Raw genomic sequence first — 22,783 nt, 5'->3', positions numbered from 1 at the left:
GGGGCCCAGGACCACACACCGGAGAGTCAGGACCAGGCACGGGAGAGTCAGGACCACTGGAGGGGCAGTCCTGGTCCCCCTCAGGCCACAGTGGGACCTGCCTCACTCCGGCCAGTGGCAGCCCCCAGAGCCTAGCCCGCTTTAGCCTGGGCTCCCAGGGTAAGGGTTGAGGTATTTGGGCCCAGATCACCCAGAACTAGAGAAAGACCCGTCCCCTTCCTCCTCTCCATGCAGGGTTCCTGTGCCTGCGCTCGGAGAATGCCCTGGTCTTTGCATCGGGCATCACCGTCTTGGGTGTGTGCCACTACACACTCACTGTCAAGGGCAGCCACCTGGCCACTCACGGGGCCCTCACCGAGTCCAAACGCTGGAGCAAGATCTGGCCGCTTTTCTTTGTGGAGGTGAGCCTGGGAGAAGGAGGATGTGGGCAGCTGCTGGGACCGTGTGGCAACCTCATTCTTCTGTTCGAGCATGCGGGTGTGTCCAGCTGTGCATGTGCCCACGGGGCAGGCCGCTGCAGCTGACGGTATGCCGGTCCACTGGTGCAGTATGCACTACAGCGTGTCTGAGGACTTCTCCAAGCCCTTGAGCGGGTCTTTGCACCTCATGGGTAGAGAATTGTACGATGAGTATGCCACTGTCTTGGCCCACAGTTACAACCACTGGGGCCTCCAGATTTTGCAGTCAGGGTTTGTGTGCTTTTCTGGGTTTTGAGGGATGTCTGGGGGAAGCGATAATGGTGGCTGTGCATTCAGGTCAGTCTGGACCTCAGCAACTTCATCTCAGGACTAAAGATCTGGGTCCTTCCCTCTGCTCCATCCGAGCCTTGGTAGGGTTAAAGGGAGGTGACAGGGATCCTGTGCAGGGGCCACCTGGGAGACAGCGGGGGGCACAGATAGAGCAGGGTCAGCTCCCTCGGCTGGGACCTCCCTGGCATCCGGAGAGCCCCACACGACCTTGGCTACTGCTTCCTTCAGGCTCTGCCCACCAAGGTGCCCTCTCCCCGGGGACATCAGGGTGAGCTTGCTTTTGGCAGGCCTTCCTCGATCCTCAGCCAAAGGCACCTGTGCAAGACACTGGCTCAGCAGTTCCCCAGGCCGCAGTATCAGCAAGATAAAAGTGAATGTGTTTTGTGGGGAGGGAACTCCAGGGGAAGTTAGGGGAGAAGGTTCCTCAGGGGCAGAGTTGGGGAAAGAGTATAAATATCCAGCCAGGGGCAGTGGCTCATGCCTGTAATCCCAGCATTTTGGGAGGCCAAGGCGGGCGGATCGCGAGGTCAGGAGCTCGAGACCAGCCTGGTCAACATGGTGAAACCCTGTCTCTACTAAAAATACAAAAAATTAGCTGGGTGTGGTGGCATACACCTGTAGTCCCAGCTACTTGGGAGGCTGAGGCAGAAGAATCACTTGAAGCCGGGAGGTGGAGGTTGCAGTGAGCCAAGATTGCACCATTGCACTCCAGCCTGGGCGACAGAGCGAGACTCCATCTCAAAAAAAAAGAATAAATAGCTTTGAATGTGACCTTGGCTAGTTCAAACAGTTTGTTCTGTGATGTTTAGAAGTGAACCTGGGGTGAACCTGTGTAGGCACCAGCCCCACAGGGTCGGTGGGTCTCTCCCCGTGTGTGGCAATGAGAGAGTGTGGAAATAAAGACACAAGACAAAGAGATAAAAGAGAAGGCAGCTGTGCCCCGGGGACCACTACCACCAATGCGCGGAGACCGGTAGTGGCCCCGAATGTCTGGCTGCGCTGTTATTTATTGGATACAAAGCAAAAGGGACAGGATAAAGAGTGTGAGTCATCTCCAATGATAAATAAGGTCACGTGGGTCACGTGTCCACTGGACAGGGGGCCCTTTCCTGCCTGGCAGCTGAGGCAGAGAGAGAGAGGAGACAAAGAGAAAGACAGCTTATGCCATTATTTCTGCATATTAGAGACTTTTAGTACTTTCACTAATTTTCTACTGCTATCTAGAAAGCAGAGCGAGGTGTACAGGATGGAACATGAAGGCAGACTAGGAGCATGACCACTGGAGCACAGCATCACAGGGAGAAGGTTAGGCCTCCCGATAACTGCGGGCAAGCCTGACTGATGTCAGGCCCTCCACAAGAGGTGGAGGAGCAGAGTCTTCTCCAAACTCCCCCGGGGAAGAGAAGACTCCCTTTCCCGGTCTGCTAAGTAGCAGATGTTGTTCCTTGACACTTTTCACTACCGCTAGACCACGGTCCGCCTGGCAACGGGCGTCTTCCCAGACGCTGGCGTCACCGCTAGACCAAGGAACCCTTCTGGTGGCCCTGTCTGGGCATAACAGAAGGCTCGTACTCTTGTCTTCTTGTCACTCCTCACTGTGTCCCCTCAGCTCCTATCTCTGTATAGCCTGGTTTTTCCTAGGTTATGATTATAGAGTGAGGGTTATTATAATATCAGAATAAAGAGTAATTGCTACAAACTAATGATTAATGATATTCATATATAATCATATCTAAGATCTATATCTGGTATAGCTATTCTTGTTTTCTATTTTATTATACTGGAACAGCTCGTGTCCTCGGTCTCTTGCCTCGGCACCTGGGTGGCTTGCCACCCCCAAGAACGGACACTTGTAAACATACTTTTTAGACTAAATCTCTGATGGCCACTTGTTTTCTTATTGAACTCATAAAAATAAAACACATTGGATGGAGAGTGGGAGTAGAAAGGAGATTTATGTCTTTTAATTGCATGTCATTGTTTCATAACAAGGCAGAACATATGGTAACCCTGGCTTTGGACCTACAAAGGAAACACATTTTACTACCTGCTGTATGCCAGAGGTTCTTGAACACCTGGAGGGATTACTGCAGCACAGATTGCTGAACCCTAATCCAGAGTTTCTGATTCACGAGGTCCAGGGCGGGGCCTGAGAATTTGCACTTATAAAAAGGTCTCAGGTGCTGCTGGTGCTGCTAGTCCATAGACTACATTTTGAGAACCACTCTTGTCTATTAACTGTAAAATGTAGAACTCTAGAAAAAAGCTTAGTTTGGTCTGGGATAAGAACCACAAAGATTATGGAGAAAATCATGAAAGATTCAACCCTTGATCCCAGTCTAGTGTGGATTTCAGGTAACAAGCAATACACAGTGACATAACACAATTCTTGGTTTTCATGATTGCAAGTCATAGCCAGGTATCAAGTGAGAAATTCAGTTTTATTTGCAAGGCTTAGAGAGGCTAGGTGATTCTAGAAAAATGGGCCTTGTATTTGTTTGAAACCAGTAAAGAGTTTTAGGTGCTTATTAAATTGAAAGCTTTGTGTTCTTACTGATTTTGTATTTTATTTTATTTTATTTTATTTTATTTTATTTTATTTTATTTTATTTCTTTTGAGATGGAGTCTTGCTCTGTCGCCCAGGCTGGAGTGCAGTGGCATGAGCTTGGCTCACTGCAACCTCCGTCTCCTGGGTTCAAGTGATTCTCCTGCCTCAGCCTACCAAATAGTTGGGATTACAGGCACCCACCACCACGCCTGGCTAGTTTTTGTATTTTTAGTAGAGACAGGGTTTCTTCATGTTGGCCAGGCTGGTCTCGAACTCCTGACTTCAGGCGATCCACCCACCTCGGCCTCCCAAAGTGATGGCATTACAGGCATGAGCCACCGCACCCGGCCCAAAAGCTTTGTGCTTTTAAAGATATTAGACATGTTTCCTGTTTTTTAAAAAAATCTTAACAATAATGGAGGAGAATAAGACAAAGATTTTTCCAAAAAAGAGAAATCATTGTGATTATTTTGTCTTATTGGATTGGAATGTTGGATACTATAGTTGGCTTCACTAATCAAGCATGCTATGGATTTTCCATTTTTATAGGATCTATATCTAAGTTAAGGTAATACTGGTAATTCTTGTGCTCCATTTGAAGATGAAAAATATAGGCCAAATTCATAGACTTTGCATAGAAGCTGGATAATGAAGACAGCTCTGGAGGAACACATAGATACACACACAGAGACACACATATATATAAAGTAGACACACATATGCTTTTTAAAGTTTATTTTTTACAGTTTCAAAGCTTTTAAAGCAAAAGCCAGCCCCTCCCCTCTCCCAGAGTGGGCTGCCCCTCCCCTTTCTCTGAGTGGGCGGGGACAGCGGTTGCATGGGCCACTTTCCTTATGATGTCACAGGTCCCTCTGGACAGGCTGGTGCCTGGCCACGTCTCCTTTCCCTTTCATCTTTCTTACTGACCAATGGGCTTGGAGTATTCAGGCCACGCCCCTATTCTGCTTTCTAGTGGGGCCCTGGTTACACCTCCTGTGGCTCAGTCGCACAGCTGCCTGGTTGTTGACTGGAGGCATTCAGCAGTGCTCACTGGGATTTTGCTGTTGTGGCCCCAACCCTGCCTCCCTCCCCACCCTGCGATGTCAGAAAAAACACAACAGGGGAAATTGGCCACAGCCAAGAAAAAGGTAAAAACGCACCAGGTCATGGCCCCCAACCCAGCCACAGATCCCCTCTGATGACAAGACTGGTGCCAGAGTCCATACAACTCCTGAGGCATACCAGACTGGGCCCCCCAACCCCAGCGCCTCTGGGCTCCCCCGACCAAAGTCTTGTCAGTCAGCCCCACCCCTTCAGCAAGGAGCCCAGTCCCTGCCCTTGCCAATCACCCCAGGGTGACTTTGGGCGGGTGACTCCTGGGGCTCCCTGCTCCATACTCAGCCCTCACCTCCTGCCACCCCAAGCCCAACCTCCCTGGGCTCTTTGGGCTTGTGTCTCCCAGGACCTGGGTCCCCCAGCCCCAGGCCCTGCCCTCACCAGTCGTCCCTGGGTGACTTTGGGCGGTTGACTCCTGGGGCTCCCTACTGCAGACTCTGCCCTCCCCTCTTGCTGCCCCAAGCTCGACCTCCCTGGGCTTCTTGGGCTGGCGTCTCCGAGGACCTGGGTCAAAACCATGTGTTTCCCTCCCCTATCGTGGAGCGGCTACTTGGGCATCGCGCTGATGTGGTCCCCTCCCCTGGGAGGAGTGGAATGTAGTGATGTCACAGTCCCCCTAGGAACTGTCATTACTGCTGCAAGACCGGCCTTTGATCTTACAACCCAGTCCCCTAAGTTTTCTCACCCCATTTCTGGTTCCTCTGGTTGCAGCACAAATTTCCAGCCGGAAGGGAAGTGGAGACTATGGGACCTAGGAGCAAGAGGTTTCAGGCTGCCTTACTCCCTTAACAATGTCTAATTGACGGTGGGAAAAGCCTACACTTCGCCCGTGAGCTCAAAACGTTGACAGTATCTCTGGGTGGCAATGGGAGAATGGGTTTGGTTTGGTTTTCTCCCAGGCTTCTACTTTCCAGAGAGACTTTAACATTTTTTTCTGAGTTCTCCACGCTTCTGGGACCAGACTGCCCTTCAGTCAGTGGCCTCTGAAATGAGATTTGCCCATCTTCTGCGGAATAGATCTTGGGAAACTGAACTTGACAGCTTGAATCTTCCTCATATCATCTCAACCTGGGGTACTTTGAGTGCCACAGGATAAATGTGGGACATCTTTCTGAAGCATCATTTTCCCTTGATTCTCTTGAGAAGAAACATTAATGTACTTAGAGATGACAGACACATAGGTTTCCAAGCATATACCAGACTTCTTTCTGAAATGAGGCTTGGGTTGTCATCTTCCTGATAAATTCCCAGATTTAACAGAAAAGCTGCCTTCGGCCATGAGGGCATATTGATATGAAAGTGTGAGAGGTACCGGTGCACTTCTTCACACCAACAGACGTGTGAGGATGTATGACTCTAAACCACACGGCCTACAGTTCCTGCCTGCTTAATGCTTACTTTTCTACCTCTGCCCCTGGTGTTGGTCCCTGGCAGCTGCTGATTCAAGGCAAAACCCCAGAGCTTGGAGTCAGAGGACTGAGTTTAAGTTCCAGTATTGCCTTTTTCTTTCTTTCTTTTGTTTTTTCTATCCATGATATCAATCCCTCTCAGTCACTAAATGATTGTGACAACACCTTGTACAGCGGTTGGTGGCATTAAATCACATGGTGCATAAGAGTATTTTGTCAAAACTGTAAAGGAGGATGTGAGGCCGGGCGCGGTGGCTCATGCTTGTAATCCCAGCACTTTGGGAGGCCGAGGCGGGCGGATCACGAGGTCAGGAGATCAAGACCATGGTGAAACCCTGTCTCTATTAAAAATACAAAAAAAAATTAGCCGGGCGTGGTGGCGGGCGCCTGTAGTCCCAGCTACTCAGAGAGGCTGAGGCAGGAGAATGGCATGAACCTGGGAGGCGGAGCTTGCAGTGAGCTGAGATTGCGCCACTGCACTCCAGCCTGGGCGACAGAGCGAGACTCCGTCTCAAAAAAAAAAAAAAAAAAGGAGGATGTGGCTATAGGGGCTGATAGTTCTCGCGAGTGTTACTGCTCTTTTTTCCCACAGCTAAAACAATTATGGCAGAGGAAGAGCCCTGGCATTCCAGGAGGAAAGCAGATCAATAGCAGTAGCCCTGACGCATCCACTTCTTGTGGTTACCACTCACCTGGGGATGTGAGTCTTGGCTGGCCAGGCTCCTGGGGACAGGGGGCCCAAGGGGCAGTAGAGGGTAATTGTTAAGATTGTGGATGGACTGTTGGGTACTGGTTAAGAATCCTGGGTTTGAATCCTGCCTCTCTGTCTGCTAAGGATTGATTAGGGATTGATTAGGATATGATTTAGGGCAAGTTGCTTGAGGTCTTTGGGCCTCTCTTTTCACATCTGTATAATAGAGATGGTATTTTTTGACTTCCATTTGTGAAGTTTAAATGAGATTCGTTATTGTTGCTTTTATGTGCATCCTTAGTACATGGCCTGCTGCAAACACCCAGGACATCCAGGAAATGGTCATTGCTGTTTGATATTCCTCATCCCCAGTCTCAAGGGGAAGCCAGGCCAACGAGAAGAGCCACTTGCCATCAGGCCGTCCCTTTAGGAGTCACTGAAAGGGCCCCACGGTGGGATGGTGGGGAGATAAGAACCATGAGAGAAGTTGGCACAAAGGAGTTATAGGACAAAGGGTCCAAGATAGGCAGAAAAGAAGCTTTTGTCATTTGATGGGGAAGAAAGGAAGTCAGAGGGCTTAGACAGTGAGGGGGGATAGAACATCTCCATGTGCACTCTCATCTCTTGCAGTCAGCAACAGGTGTCTACAGGGAGGGCCCTGCGTCATCTACCCTGAAGGATCTGGAGGTAAGAGGCCCTGGGCCGAGGTGCAGTGACCCTGCAGGCCAGCCCTCCAACCTCCTCCCACAGCAGGGGCTCGTTACCCCTCTGCCAACTGAGACAGCCCACACCCCCCCCGCCAGCCCTAATGATTGTTCTCTCTACCCCTCCCCACAATCTTCCTCCAACTCCTCCTCTCTGCATGCACCTCAGAGCCAGCACCAACAACTAGAGGTAGCCCTGGATTCAAGCTCCACAATAATCGGCCAACTCAGCGAAAACATCAATTCACTGGGAAGAGTCCAGTGGGGTCCCCTGACTCCAGCCTGTCAATCCTGGACTCCGGTTTCCCCTTGGGGCCCTGAAGAAAGGGGCTAGGGGCCCCTGATGCCAAGGGCAAATGGGGAGCTGGGGTACCCAGGTCTCACCTGGAGGGACCCCAGAGCACAGAACATGCAGCATGGCTCTTCCGCACTGCCCTCTTTGCTGACTCTCTCTTCTCCAGACACCCCTGCTCTAGTCCTTGCCACACATGCCCTGGAGTTGTCACCTCTCAGGGAAGCACTAGCCTGACTGGTTGTCAGGGGCCGGAATTTCTGCCCTGCCTCAGTCCCTAATTTGCTTTTGAGTCTGGACAAGCCATGTCTCCTCCTTAGGCTCGTGTTTCTGGAGGAGGTAGAGAGTATCAAAGGTCTCCATTAGCTCTGAAAGTCTGAGATTTAAAGGCCCCTAGAATGGAAACCTCAGGGCCAAGGGCTCCTGTCTGTCCTTTGCTGTCTTATATCTCTGCTATGAAGAACTGTACCTGGCCTGTACATGCTCAGTAAATGTTTGTTGAATGAATGCACCTTTCTAAATCACAAGCTGGCAGAAGGGGGGTGGGCCTTTCTCAAAGTCTGTCTCTAGAGGTTCACCAGCCCCTCTCTCCAGGGCCCTTTCCCCCTGTGCTTTGGGCAGGCTCCTCGCATGTTGAAGGAGTGGAAGCAACAGTTGCAGAAGCTTGGGAGGAGCTTGTTCAAGTTAAAACACCAGACGGGTAAGATGGGGCTGGCATGACCTGGGAGCAGGACTGGCATCAGAGGTCTGTAAGGGTGACTTAGAATGCCCCAGGGAGGTGGGTGGATGGAAGGGCTTTGAGGCAGAGGGAAAGAGGTCTGTGCCAGGAGACGGCAAGTCTTGTCTTCTCCATGAGCCTCAGTGTCCCCATCAGTAAAGAGGGAGGAGTGCCCATTGTCAGCCACCCACAGTGCTCTCTATCTGAAAGTGACTTGGGAGATTGGCTACCATCCGGGTGCGAGGAATCATTAGCAGTGAGGCCAAGTTTGGGAAGCCTGAAAGGAGGAGCTGTGTATCAAAGGGAAGATTTTTTTTTGGGGGGGAATCCAGAGGCCCTTATTGTCTGCTTCCTTTCTCAGCTGAACCCCTGGCCCCAGAGCCCCCAGCAGGGCCCTCTGAGGTGGAGCAGCTACAGGCTGAGACCAACCATCTAAGAAAGGAGCTGGAGAGCATGGGAAGACGGCTCCAGGCCGAGGTGGAAAACAACAAGATGCTGATTCTCCTGAACACCAGACACAATGAGAGGCTACGTAGAGCAGAGAAGAGGATACGTGAACGGGAGGAGAGTATACACGAATGGGAGGAGAGGATATATGAATGGGATCTGCATATATGGGAACAGGAGGAGAGGCTATGTGAATGGGAAGAGAGGCTACAGGAACGGGAAGAGAGGCTGCATCAGCGGAAGAAGCTGCCACGGCAGGAGAGGCCGCGGGAGCTGGAGAGGATGCTGGAGCCGGGGTGGGAAGCCTTCGATGAGGAGTGGGACGAGCCATCCAGCGCCTCGGAGGACCTGGTGCGTTGCCCCACCTGGGGAGGCTGCCCTCTTCCCTAGCCCTCAAGGCCTTTGTTTCCCCACCTGTAAAATGGGGCATTGTAGCCTTCACATGAAATGGTACTTCTAAAGGCACCTGTGAGCCAGAGCCCTGCTCTGATGGCTGTGGGAGAGAGGGGATGATTTTTCTAACCTGCCTCCACCCTTCCCGGTGCCATGGGAGGCAGACACCAAGTTCTGGGGTCTCCAGTTTTAGTGGGTGGCCACTGATTGGTTCTCTCTGTCCAGAACAAGACCCTACAGCTGGTGGAGCAGAAAGTAAAGGAGAAGAAGCCGGGTGAGCTGAAAGAGATGGTAACCTCTGACCCACCCAAGAAGGGCTGGGAGGCGGGCACCATCCTCTGAGGAGGGGAGATGCCAGGCCAGAGGCAGCTGCAGCCTGGGGGCAGGTGACCCCAGCACCCTCCAGGGCAGTCCTATGACTGTTTCTTGCTTCCTGCCCTCTGACTTTTAGAGCCCTAGCTCCTCCCAGGTCTGGACATCATCATCCCAGCTAGAGGCATGGAGCCCCCCAATCACAGAGGAAGAGACAGTGGTATAAGAGGCTCCTTATGTCGGGTGTGGTGGCTCACGCCTGTAATCCCAGCACTTTGGGAGGCTGAGGCAGGACAGTCACTTGAGGTCAGGAGTTTGAGACCAGCGTGGCCAACATGGTGAAAGCTCATCTCTACTAAAATTAAAAAAAAAAAAAAAATAATTAGCCAGGCCTGGTGGTGCATGCCTGTAATCCCAGCTACTCTGGAGGCTGAGACACGAGAATCACTTGAGCCCGGGAGGTTAAAGTTGCAGTGAGCTGAGATCACACCACTGCACTTCAGCCTGGGACACAGAGTGACACTGTCTCAAAACAAAACAAAACACAAAAACAAAAAAGACTCCTTAGATTCAAACTGGATTCTGACCTCGGTTCCACTGGTCATAATTCAACCACTTTGCATCTCTAAGTCTCTGTTTCTTTAACTTCAAAAGGAAGTTAGCCTTTTCCTTGCAGAGGTGCTGATGATTAAATGAGATAATACGTGGAAACATTAGGCATGTAGCACACTCAGCAGATGGTGATCGGCTCCCCCTGCTTTTCCACCAGTCTGTGGCCTACAGTTTAAATGCTGGGAAAAAGAACGTGCGATTTGAGGCTGGGGAAGGAGGCATGGGGCTCTAGGCAAGGGAGGCAGTCTCTTAGGCCTGGAACAAGGGGCCAGGGGCCTGGGCAGGCCACAGAGCCCCACAGTGCCCTCGCTACCCTATTAATGGGCCAGGAATCTGGAAGCCAGCCACCACATGCCCTCATGCCCAGGGTCTTCCTGCAGGTGGAGCTGAAGAGCCAAGAGGCTCAGAGTCTGCAGCAGCAGCCAGACCACTACCTGTGTACCGCTCTGGGAGCCCCAATCCCACAGGAGCTGGGGTGTTGCTGACAAGCAGGGTGGTGAGTAGAGCCCCCAGGTGGGGTGGGCAGTCAGGAGCAGGGGAGGCTCGCACTGTGCTCAGATTCCCTCCCCCCTCCCTCTCCCTGAAGATCTTTGTAAGGTGAGCCTCACTGATAGCGTGCAGCCTGCACCAGGAGAGGACAGGGAGGGTTCTCCCCATGACAACCCCACTGCACAGCAGATCCAGCAGCTGCTTTCTGTAATGCAGGACTCCCCAGGCTTGGGTGGAGAAGCTGTTGGTACAGGAGAGGCGGCAGGAGGAGCAGGAGAGGCTGCATGCCATTCTTTTCGGGCTGCCAAGAACGGGAAGAGACATCTTCTTCAAGAGCTGGTCAAGAAATTTAAACAAAAAAAAAACAAAAAAAACAGTTAAGGGGTTAATCTCCTACACAATTCATTTACTTCATTTGAAAGTTAGAGCCACTTATGTTTATTTGTGTTTCTAATTTATAGTTTAAATCTATTTGTGTTTCTAATTTACAGTTTAAATTTATTTGTTTCTAATTTATAATTTAAATTTATTTGTAAAAAGTTAAAGGAGAGTGGGTCTTTCCCTCATGTTCACTCTGGCATCCTTTAGCATTTTTTTAATTTGATAATTATAGGATGTTAGCATGCATATCGAGTTTGCCCTTATGTGGTGGGAGTTCAAACACACAAAGACCCACTATATGCACACAACTGTTCTTGCTGCTTTGGGATAGGCTGCCATGCTTTTTTAATGTTAGTGCAGCATGTATATTCATTACGGAATTCAGATAGAATTTGCTTATGTTCTGCTGTTATGTTTGATTGAATGCTAATCACAGTGAGCTCTTCATTAGCTCAATATGTGGTTTGCCCTCAAGTGCACAGTTTATTACTTTGTAATATGCCACTGTGAGTACTGACATTTACAGCTGTTTAAAGGCGGAGCACTGGAAACAGCCTTTCCCCCTTTTTCTGTGTATTGGGGATGGGAGTAATAACATTTTGGGGAGCTTTTTACATCTCCCGGAAGAGGAGAGTGGCCTGCTCTGGCAGGTGTGTGCAGGATAGAAGATGTTTCATTTGTTCCGGTGCCAAGAATGAGCACTGTGCTATGGTAGTTCCCTTAGGATTTGCATGTGCTCTGGGCTCATGAAGATATTGCATCATGAGCTGTGGCCGTTGTACTCTTTTTTGACGACCTAAAAAGGGATTATTTCTGAGGAGTGAAAGGCTCCCAGCATGACTGTGGATGTGGAAAACCTTTTCTAGCTGAGAGCATTTATATCTACAATACATTTTAAAGTCAGAGTTCATGTTCCCTGTTTTAATCACATGACTACATGTCCCAGTACACAAAAGGGCACTGGCTGGCATTCTTCTTAATGTATTTAGTAAAGATCAGAAGAGGTCCTTTAAGAGTTTAAATGTCCCTGGAACAGGCATACAGGCTGTAGTCAAGAATGAATTCGAGTGAAGGGAAGGTGTGTGACACCTGGCATTCCTCTATGTTCATGGAGCTTATTTGAGGCTGGAAGATGGATTTTACCATCTAGACCTCTCTGGCTAATACCTAGTCTTCAACCATCTGACATAGGAATTTACTTCTTTTCCTTGAATGGAAAACACTTTAAAAATAATAAGAAACATTATTCTAAACCAATATATGTGAGAGTACTTAGTTGAAACGAAAAGGAGTTTTAGTAGACAGTAGTATACTACATTTGAAAATCAAGGAGAAGTTTATGCAACTTAAAATGGTTACAAACTGCAGCGCAATCTACTGTTTGTGAATGTCAAAGTGTTATGAGGAAAAGTGTCTATACAATCACAGAGTTATATTTCCTCACAAAGTTCTTTACGAAGAGTGAAATATGTTTTTATACCTCTCGGTTTCAGTTAGAGGCGTATTTTGTGTAACATTTATGTTAATGTGCATGATCAATGAATTATTTCAGTCATATGTTGCCTAAATCATTAACTGGATGATGCTTGGGAAAGAATCAACAGCTAAAACTTCACGAAGTTCTAATGTCTGTATTCCAAAATACATCATATCATTAGCATGTAGGGAGAGATGTATCTGCGCTCCCTGGGGTGGGCATTTCTAGTTACTAGACCATCTCCATTTCTAGCATTTGGCATCCTCATGATACTTTTATAAAGATGACATTAATAGGAGATCAATAATATAATTTTACAGATTGAATAAGAAAATTGCCTGCATTCACTGAAAGAGTGCAAATACTGAGCCCTTGTGACTTCAACTGACTCTTCCAAATTGTATGAATTTATCAATGTATTAGATAAACTCAGTTTCAGAATGATAAAGAAAAACTGTGAGACCAAATAATGTGGCTAATTAACAGTGCTAGGATTTCTAGCCCGAGGGTTTAAAATGGACTTAAAGTAACTGTCTTTAAACTGAACTCAAAGAATGCAAAAGCAGCAAGTTCAGAAAATAAAAGGCAAGAACAGGACCTTAAGTCCATTTAAAACCCTTGGGCTGGAAATCCTACCACTGTTAATTAGCCACATTATTTGGTCTCACAGTTTTTCTTTATCATTCTGAAACTGGGTTTACCTAATACACTGATAAATTATTTCAAAAGTATTTTTATAGTTCAAATCACTTCACTTTTACCCTGACACATATAAATGACCAGGAATGACCTTCAGATAGCATTTAGCATCTGTAACCAATCTGACAATAATGTGTTCATCAGGTACCTATGGATTAAATCACATACGGGCATATTTAAGCTCAATGTCAGTCTGAAAAATAAATGTACTATATTAATTCAAATACCACTCTTTGTGTAGGTATTTTGTCATATGTTTAAGAAAAAGCTAAAAAGAATGGAAATCGTGTGACAATAACTTAAGTCTTTCTTCAAAGTGCATGCAGTCTTTTGCAATACCTCATTCGGCCAAGTATTTGTTTTCTTCCTCATTCAGTATCAGGCAGCTTTCGATTTGCTTAGAAGGCAACATTAGAAGGTTAGAGTTCATCAGAAACAGAATTTTAAAATGTGAGTTCAACTGAATAAATGTGAATTTCTGTAGGAAGTAAAGAATCAAAATACCTATCTAAAGACTGCAATATATGATGATTATTTTCAAAGTATTTGATTAAACCTGATGGGTTTTCTCGAAATGAAAGAAATCAGTTCTAAAACCAAAGCTAATTTTTTGAAAATGTGAAAATGTAAATCAACCCTATCCATAATATAATTTCTCTAAAACTTTATCTTAGTCATTTTAAAATAATATAACTATTCAAAAATGTAACTGCTATCTTAATGTTTTGAAATAAGTTAAAACATTTTAAATATGAATGCTGTAGTTTAAAAGAAAGAAACCAGGGGAAGGAAAAGTAGAGAAAGAAATGCCAATTCCAGTCCAAAGCTTTATTTGCCAAGTTTTCTTACAATGACTTCTACCTGTTTATGAATTCTTACAAACAGAATGTATAATGGAAATACTGACTTTTGCCTAAAGTGGCATTGTTGACTGCTGTGATGTTACTGTAGTGTAATAAATTATTAAATTGCTGCAAAGGGCTGTTTTTGCCTTAAAATTCTGTGTGTCTTGAAAACTATAGTATTAAATACTATAGCGTGCAAATAATGGGCACGCTTGACATGAGATAACGTTCTTATTTTTACAAAATTGCAACTATATAAGTGTGTTTATTAAGAGAGCAAACAAAGTTATGAGATGAAAGAGTTATGGGATAAAAACTGTGGAAAAGTGTGTCAAAAAAAGGAGAAAAAACTTGTATGAAAAGTTATTTGAAAAGTTATGAAAAAGAAGTTATGGGATTAAAAATAAAGTCACGGGATAGAAATAAAAATAAATAAAAGCAGGCCCCTGTCACCATAAGCCAGTGGGTCTGGAGTCTCCGCCCCCACCATGTCCCTACCACCCCTTCCCAGTCACCCGTTTACCATTAGGGTAGCAAGACCAGACCCCTGTCTAATGGGGGGAGACAGACCCTTTGCCACCTTGACCAGGGCTGGGTCCTTAAATTTCTGGATGATGATGTTATTTAAGAGCCAGAGGTTGGTGGAGTTGGTTTGTTTGGAGGAGGTGTGATGGGCTCCTTACTCTCACCAAAGCAACTTTTCCCTCAGGGGGGCTCCCATCTTCTTATTCAGAGAGGCAGCTGAGGCAGGACAGCGGGGCTAACAGTAGACCAGGCGAGGGCACGGGCTGCTGGGGTGACCCCCCCCTTCCCCAGTGCATATATTGTATCTGTGTAACATTTTGTATATTCTGGGGGGTGGGGCCGCCCCTGTATCCTACCTAGTGGAGGTTAGAGCTGGCATATGGGGAGGAGGTTCTAATAATTATTTGCATCTGGGAAACGTATTTATTGCTAGCATAGGACAGAGGAAGGAGGCGGGGACGGGGTCGTGGCCCCTTTGGTGATGTGACTCCCGTTTAATTTGCTTTTCATTTTGGAATAAATGGATTTAGCCATACTGCTCAGCCTGGTGTGCTCCCGTTTCCTTCACTGGGTCCTGGAGTTTGTCCTGCTGAGTGAGGAGCCCCAGAGTGTCTGAGCATGTCCAGCTGGGCTGTTGGGGATCTTCCAGGCCTGTTACCTGTATGCTGCCTGGTGACACCTGGTGGATTTCACGGGGACTGTCATGGCACCTATGGGGCACAGTCCGGCCCTGACAGCCAACAGGCTCAGAAGCCTGGTCTAGCAGTGGCTGGGAAGACAGATACCAGCACCCAAGGGCACTGACTTCCATCCACCCCAGGCGTCTTCCCTTCCGTCCCCTCGCCTCCCTCTCCTGTCTGCACCCGGTGGCCTTTTCTGTCTGTCCCTCCAGTGCACATGGTGGCCTGTTCGGTCTGTCCCCGCGGAATGCCGGCTGCCCCTCAGTCTCCCTCCAGGCTGAGATCATGACCCTGCCCCCTAGTGGACGGAGCCGGCTTCACAGGATAAAAGCCAGCTAAGCTCCAGGGACTTTCCAGGAAAAGTGTCCCTTGGAAAGGATGTGGCCTTTTCACTTGCTCCCAACAGCACCCTAGAAATGGCTTGGCCTTTCCCCTTCCCTGAGCTCCACAGAGAACACAGCCAGCAGAGGACACATTCTCCGTCATCCGGAAATGGGTTTGATTCTCAGCTGAGGGACAGCAGGACTGCTAGTGACTGTCAGGCCACACGGCTGCCTGCACAGCACCCCCGTGCTTGGTGGAGGGTGGGAGGGATGGTGGGGGCTGGCTGTCCACAGGCCGGGCATGACAGGGAGGCTCACTGGAGGTGGCACACTTTGGAGGGGCGATGTCAGGGGACAGCTTTCTCCTGTTGGGCCACAAGACTCCAAAAGGACAGCACGGGGACTTATTCCTAGTGCTAGAGGCGAGGCGGTCAGCCATGTGTAGGTGCATATATATATATATATATATACACACATATATATACATGTATATACATATATATATATACACACACATATATACATATATATATAGCTATTTATAGAACAGGGCAGGGGCATAGCACAGAGGGGGGACAAGTTTTCAGCAAGGGTCACACCTGGATGTGTCAGCTCACCACTACAACAGACTAAGTCACAGATGAAGGGGGCTGGCTTTGGGGCTGGAGAGCCACTGTCAAGTCACAGAGCACCCGCCCAGGCAGGCTCAGAAAGGGAGGTCTCTGAGAAGAGGAGGGATCTGTTTAGAGGTCGAAGGGGGGCCTGGGGCTCTCAGGACGGGATGGACTTGTCTGACCCGATCAGCTGGCATGTGGAGAGAAAGCAGAGAGAAAACAGGAGAGAGAAAAGCGAGCGGATTGCTGGTGAGGCAAGCGCAGAGCATGGGCGTGACACAGCAGCTGTGGGAGGGCCGGGGAGGGGCGGGCACAGGTGCAGGTGTGTAGTAGGGTTCTTGGAAAAGGGGCTGGAAGGGAAAGGGGAGGAGGATGGAGGGAGAAGCCGAGCTTCACAGGTAGTGCCTGGGTGCTGCGGCTGCCCTCCACACCCCACACACGCCTCTCCCATGGCATCCAGGCAGTGTACCCACAGTTCAGACCAATGCTCAGCCCCCTCAGGCTTCCCTTTTCTCTGATCACCCTGTCTTCCAACCCACTGGCCCAGGGCCATCGCTCGCCTTGGGGAGCCCCAAGCAACAGCCACCAGGCCTGATAGGGAAGGAACACTGCTTGAACGAGGATGATGAAGCTAAAAGGGATGGATGGTTGGAGTGAGCACCGGAGGCCCCTTTGGGCCATCAGAAAGCCCAGGACCCTCTGAGAGGACCCTGGGGGAGGCAGGGAGGGCAGGCAGCCAGATGCCACTGGCCATAGACTTATAAGTCTAAGAGGGGAGCCTCAGCTTGTTGGGGGACTGCAGGTCACATAGGTGAGGCTGGGCCCTTCCTGCAGGGAAAAGCAGAAGAGGGAGAGTCTGTGGCAGGAGAGGCGGGCAGGCTCACTGGACAGAGCTCAGCCGGGCCAGCAGGCACTGTGGTCCCCTTGGTTGAATAGCATAGGTGACCTCTGGGAGCAACAGGCCAAGGTGCATGAGCCCACTGGCTGGTAGTAGTGCTTCAGCGGGGGCCAGGGACCCTGCCTTCGGTCACACACTAGCAGCTATGATGGTATCCGGGAGGGAGAGATGGGCGCTGTGTGTCCCTGCCTGGCCTGTGAAGTATGTTGTGGGATGACCGTGTGTATAGGACTCTCAGGCTTTTATCCTAGATCGCCACCGGATTGCCAACAAATAGAGGAGGTGGGACCCTGAGTATCACCCTAATCTGATTTTGCTCTCGGCACTCCCAGGCTGGGAGCTGGATACCCTGCCCTGGCAGCATGACTCAGACTGCACAACAGGTACGGTGTGCCCAGGATGATGTTCCTAGGCCTCTGGCCGCCTCAGAATCCAGCCCCACACACAACCCCCTCCAAGCTCCCAGCCCCTACACCATAAACCAGGAGCTCTCTGCCGAGTAGGCGCGCTGAGCCTACTCGGAAGCCACACAGCGCCCCCTGGCGGAATGGAGCGGGAGCGGCGGTGGCGCGCCCCTCCGGCGGGCAGGGTGTCTGTCCCGCCCCCGACGGCTCCTCCCTTTCCGCTCCCCGCTCCCCTCGGTTGACTTGGGCTCGCTTCTCTCCCCCATCTGATTTTTAATGGGACCGCCCGTGTGATGTGCTCTAGCGTAGGAGCCGTCCATCTCTTCCACACACGCCAGGGAGCGGAGAAGCATCCAGTCCTCGGGAGGACCGAGAAAGGAAGGCGATCCAGGGCCGTGGAACAATGAGGAAGTGGGGGATGGCCGCCGCCCGGGTCCCCCACTCAGTCCGCGGGCCGGAGACTTGTCAGGTAGAGACAGGGTGCGACTGGGCGAGACATATCTCATTTCTTCCGGGCCTTTGCTCAAATGTCGCCTTATCAGAGGGCTTTCCCTTCAAACTTAGGTAAAATAACTCCCTCACTATCCCTGCTTATATTTCCTAGCACTTGCCGTGTGATTCGGCTTATGTTTCTCAACTAGGGGTGAGCTCCATGACAGTAATGGTCATTTTGTTTAGCTAATTCCCAGTGCTTGAACAGCGCCTAGCACACAGCAACCTCTCTAACACTGACGTGAAGGGTCGAACTCACCAGCAGAGCTCCCAACACCTCAGGCACCTTCTCCATCCAATATCTTCAGGCTGCTCCTGCCATACCCATCCTCAAACCAGGGCCTTCCGAAGCCACCAGTGCAGGCTGCCCCGATGGGCCGCAGCCTAGGTAGGGCCCTGCCCCCTTCTTCCAACTCTGCTCCCTGGGCCGACGGCAGTCCTAGACTCCCACCTGACAGGGGAAGGCTGAGCTGGCCAGGCTGGAGGAGTTAAGCAGCCCAGGGCTGTGCCTCATTCCTCGACGCACCTCGGGTTCTCCAGTCGGACTCTCAACTGATTGGGGACGGAAACCTGAAGGGCAGGAAACCCTGGCAGCAAAAGTAGCAATGGGACGGAAGAAAAGGCCAGAATCTCAGAATTGCGGGAGCAAACTTCCAGTCAAGCTGCTGTCAGGCCGGAAGTGAAAGATGAGGCTTTTTTTTTTTTTTTTTTTTGAGACGGAGTCTTGCTGTCGCCCAGGCTGGAGTGCAGTGGCACGATCTCGGCTCACTGCAAGCTCTGCCTCCCAAGTTCAAGCGATTCTCCTGCCTCAGCCTCCCAAGTAGCTGGGATTACAGTTGTGCACCACCGCACCCGGCCAGGCCTCTCCTTTCGTGAGGAGACTCCTCCACTTTGCCCAGTAGTTCTTGCACCTCTCTCAGAAGAGACAGCTTCAGTATGCAGGGTTCCCTCCACCTCAGACTAAATTGGAGGTTCCCAAAGAATCAGTCCAACAGCTGGGCCCAGGCCAACTCGACTGAAAAAAAAAAAACCAGCTAACATCACAGCGTTCATAAGAACACACTATTACTGCAGTTTTATTACTTTGCTCTGATTTCAAAAGGCACAACTGATTACTTTAGGGAGCGGAGAATCTGAGGAAGGCCTCGCAGGAGAGGGTCAGATGTGATCGAGTAAATGTGAGCCGTTTGTAAACTGTAGAGTGCGGAGCACCGGTCAGCCCTGGGGTCAGTGTTCCTCTGATGCTCAGCTCGGCCTCTGTACCTTTTAGTGCTCGGCTGAGCTCTGGGGCGGTCAGGGCTGGGTCTGGTACATTCGAGGACTTCTACCAAGCCCCTGGCAGTGTCTCAGTTACTAAATCCAGTTTGCCAGTTACTAAATCTGCTCTGCTGGTTCCCGAATCACTCTTCCGTTGGGGCCGGCCATGTCACGTCAGGTTTTTCATGCAGGACGGCAGATGGATAGATGCTGGGACAAAGTCATCCTTGGGCCGCGAGACGTCTGACCTTCTGCTGGTGTCTCAGAAGATGCTAGCTCTCCGTGGCATGTCTTCCACGCGGTGCTTGGTGAGCAGTGGCCTCTAAGGGGCCCCCCTGCCTCAGCATGGGGAGTGGCCTGGCCAAGGTCTCAGTGTCTGGTTGGAGCCAGGCGTAGGCTCAGGTGTTCTGGCTGGAGGCCTCCTGCCCACAGGCTCTCCCTGTCTTGTGTCCCTTGTCCTTACTGTGTCTTCTGTGTTCCTGGGAGAGACCCAAGGGGCCCTGAGCCCAGCACTGGGGTTGGGGAGTGGGTGGGGAAGGGAGTGGGGATTAGGGTCCCTGGCTGCAGAACAGCCAGCCCCCAAGTCCCCGCCCCACTCCCCTCCCCACCGGGTGCCTCATCGCACACTGACCATTTCCTGAACAAAGTTTCCTGAGCCGGCCTCCCACCCTGGCTGTCCCAGGAAGCCCATCCGTCCTTCTGCCTTAATGCTTTGTGGCTCCAGAAGGATGGTGGAAGCCGGAAATCATGAGTCTCTCATTCACAGGCGGCCACACACCAAAGCCGTGGGGACGCCGTGGGAAAGGACTCTGGCCGGCGCGGCTGGCACAGAGGGAGCAGTGTTACTGGGGTAGAGGGGAGCCGTGGCTGCCCCCATGCTGGTCTGGGAGAGACAAGGGGCTGGATGAAAGGACAGCAGGCTGGCCATTCTTTCATTCATTCACTTATTCACAGCGTCTTACTGGGTGCTTCGGACATGTAAGGTTTTGTGGGTAGTGAATGCGACAGACCCCAGACAGCAATCGGAGGGCCACATGTGTAAGAACTGAGGGACCTAGGCCGGGCGCGGTGGCTCACGCCTGTAATCTCAGCACTTTGGGAGGCGGAGGCAGGCGGATCACAAGGTCAGGAGATCGAGACCATCCTGGCTAACATGGTGAAACTCCGTCTCTACTAAAAATACAAAAAATTAGCCGGGCGTGTTGGGCGCCTGTAGTCACAGCTACTCGGGAGGCTGAGGCAGGAGAATGGCGTGAACCCTGGAGGCAGAGCTTGCAGTGAGCCCAGATAGCGCCACTGCACTCCAGCCTGGGTGACAGAGTGAGACTCTGTCTCAAAAACAAACAAACAAACAAACAAAACAAAAAACTGAGGGACCCAGTGTAGATGAGCTATCCTGGGAAAACAAGCGGGAGTTCTAGGAGCAGCATGGGGAAGGGATGGTCCTGGCAGGGAGGACCTCTGTGGGTAGCCTCGTTGGAAGAGCCGAAAGGCAGCCAGGGAGGCTGTGCGTGGATGGAAGCTGAAGAGTAGGTTAGGGGCGTGTGTTTTGTTAACAAAGACTTCAAGCATTTACTGACCAGGCACAACACTATGCGCTTCATAAATAAATATCTCATCTGATCCCCAGCATTCTTATGAGACAGATGTTATTATCCCCTTTCACATGTAAGAACATTGAGGCACAGAGTGGTTAAGTTACTTGCTCAGGGTCACACAGCATGTCAGTGGTAGGACAGGATTCTGGAGCCACAGGACTCTGGTTTATCCCAGGTGCAATGGAAACCAGTCACAGCTTCATGGAGGGAAATGATCAGATTAATAAGTTTTATACAGGCCCCCTGGTGCTTTGAGGAGGAGGGATTGGGACAGGGGCAGCTAATGGTGGTGGCTTAGATTGCAGGTGGCTGTGAGATGTGTTGGGTTAACATTGATGGGAGTCTGGGATGGATGAGTGGATTTGGAGTAATGGAAATGGAGGGCCCAGGCCCGGCCCCTGGAGATCTAGCTGCAATAGCTGTTGGCTGGAGAGGCCGTTCACTTAGATGGGGGATGGGGTGGGAGGCAGGTGGGATGGGAGCTCCAGAGTTCAGCCTGGGGCACGGTCATTGGGTTCAAGATGCCTTCAGATATCGGGGCTTGACAGTGGCAGTGGCTGCGGATACCCAGGACCCAGCAGAGGGCCTGGCACAGTGGGGCCCAGGGACACATCTGTGAGTCAGGCTGGCACCCGAGTGTGAATCTGGACAAAGGAGGTGGCATTGTTGGCATTGAATGCTCAGGGGCTGGGTGAAGTCAGCTTGGGAGAGGGGCCCTCAAGGCACCAGGACTGACTCCGTGGGTGAGGGCGGAGGAGGAGCCAGCAGAGGCTGAGAGAATAGCCAGAGACAAGAGGAAGGTCAGCAGAGCCACGCACAGAAGCCTGGAGAAGATTTGGGGAAAGGAAGGGCTGGGTGCTCGTCATTCCCTGCAGCTGGGAGGCAAGGGTGACCCCTGTGTGTTTCATTCTTCAGAGGATTGGTGGCTCCGTCTGGTCAGAACCCCAAGTCCAGAGGTGCATCTGAGCTTCATGCCATGGTGCAGGCAGCAGGAGCCATGGAGCAGGCCTGCGGGGTCACAGCCCGCCTGCTGCTTCCTGGTGTCCCTACCCTGAGCTCAGGGGTTGCTTGGATGCCCTGTGCAGCATCCCCCCAGGCAGGGTTCCAGAGAGGATGAAAGTGGCTGTCTCGAGGTGTGACCAGGTAGCAGTCCACACACACTGCTTTTTCCTGGGGAGAGTCTGGGATGAAAGGGTATGTGTGTGTTTCTGAGACTCCTTGGATAGGCTACATCCACCTATCCACCCATCTTTCCACCCACCTGTCTTTCCACCCACCCACCCATCCACTCACCCACCCATCCACCTATCTGTCCACTCTATCTGTCCACTCTATCTATCCCACCCATCTATCTGTCCACTCATCCACCTATCTACCCACCCACTCATGTACCCATCCACCCATCTACCCATCTATCCACTCATCCACCCATCCACTCATCCACCTATCCACTCATTTACTCATTCACTCATCCACCCATCCACTCCTTCACCCATCTATCCATCTACTCATCCACCCATCCACTCATTCACCCATCTATCCATCCAGTCAACCATCCACTCATCCACCCATCCACTCATCATCCATCCACCCATCCATCCACTCATCATCCATCCACCCATCAATCCATCCCACTCATCTATCCATCCACTCATCCACCCATCCACTCACCCACCCATTCACTCATCCACCCATCCACTCCATCCACTCCATCTCCCACCCATTCACTCATCCACCCATCCACTCACCCATCCATCTACCCATCCTCTCATCTATCCATCCACTCATCCATCCATCTACTTACCCACCCATCCACTCATCTACCCATCCACTCATCTACTTATCCACTCATCCATCTATCCACTCATCCACCAATTCACTCATTCACCCATCTACTCATCCACCATCCATCCAGTCATTCATCCATTTGCTCATTCATCGGCCCACCCATCCATTCACCTGCCTGTTCATCCACCTACCCATCCATTCATCCATCTGTCCATCCATCCACCCACCCACTCACCCATTCACACACCCATACACCCATCCATTTATCCAACCATCCATCCCCATCCTTACTTCAGAAAGCATGTGAAGTTGCTGGGGTAT

The 22,783-nt window shown here is 50.6% G+C and overlaps 1 protein-coding gene and 1 pseudogene across 1 annotated transcript; both read left to right on the top strand.

Moving 5' to 3' along the window:
- Positions 1-471: 471 nt before the first annotated feature.
- LOC115834329 (golgin subfamily A member 6-like protein 9) lies at positions 472-19,402 on the top strand. Its single transcript, XM_030809083.1, has 14 exons — positions 472-689; positions 4,272-4,446; positions 6,416-6,523; positions 7,145-7,201; positions 7,388-7,474; positions 8,132-8,210; positions 8,590-9,026; positions 9,294-9,342; positions 10,373-10,488; positions 10,698-10,820; positions 16,187-16,274; positions 17,256-17,306; positions 17,666-17,796; positions 19,268-19,402. The coding sequence occupies exons 1-14, from the start codon at positions 472-474 to the stop codon at positions 19,400-19,402; spliced, it is 1,854 nt and encodes a 617-aa protein (XP_030664943.1).
- On the top strand, positions 4,411-5,170 carry LOC115834330 (annotated as a pseudogene).
- Positions 19,403-22,783: the final 3,381 nt, after the last annotated feature.

The sequence above is a fragment of the Nomascus leucogenys genome, unplaced genomic scaffold (assembly GCF_006542625.1).
Source record: "Nomascus leucogenys isolate Asia unplaced genomic scaffold, Asia_NLE_v1 000644F_145754_qpd_obj, whole genome shotgun sequence".
NCBI classification, from domain to species: Eukaryota; Metazoa; Chordata; class Mammalia; order Primates; family Hylobatidae; genus Nomascus; species Nomascus leucogenys.
The sequence above is the reverse complement of the archived record's forward strand: the minus strand, read 5'-3'. Positions and strand labels throughout refer to the sequence as shown.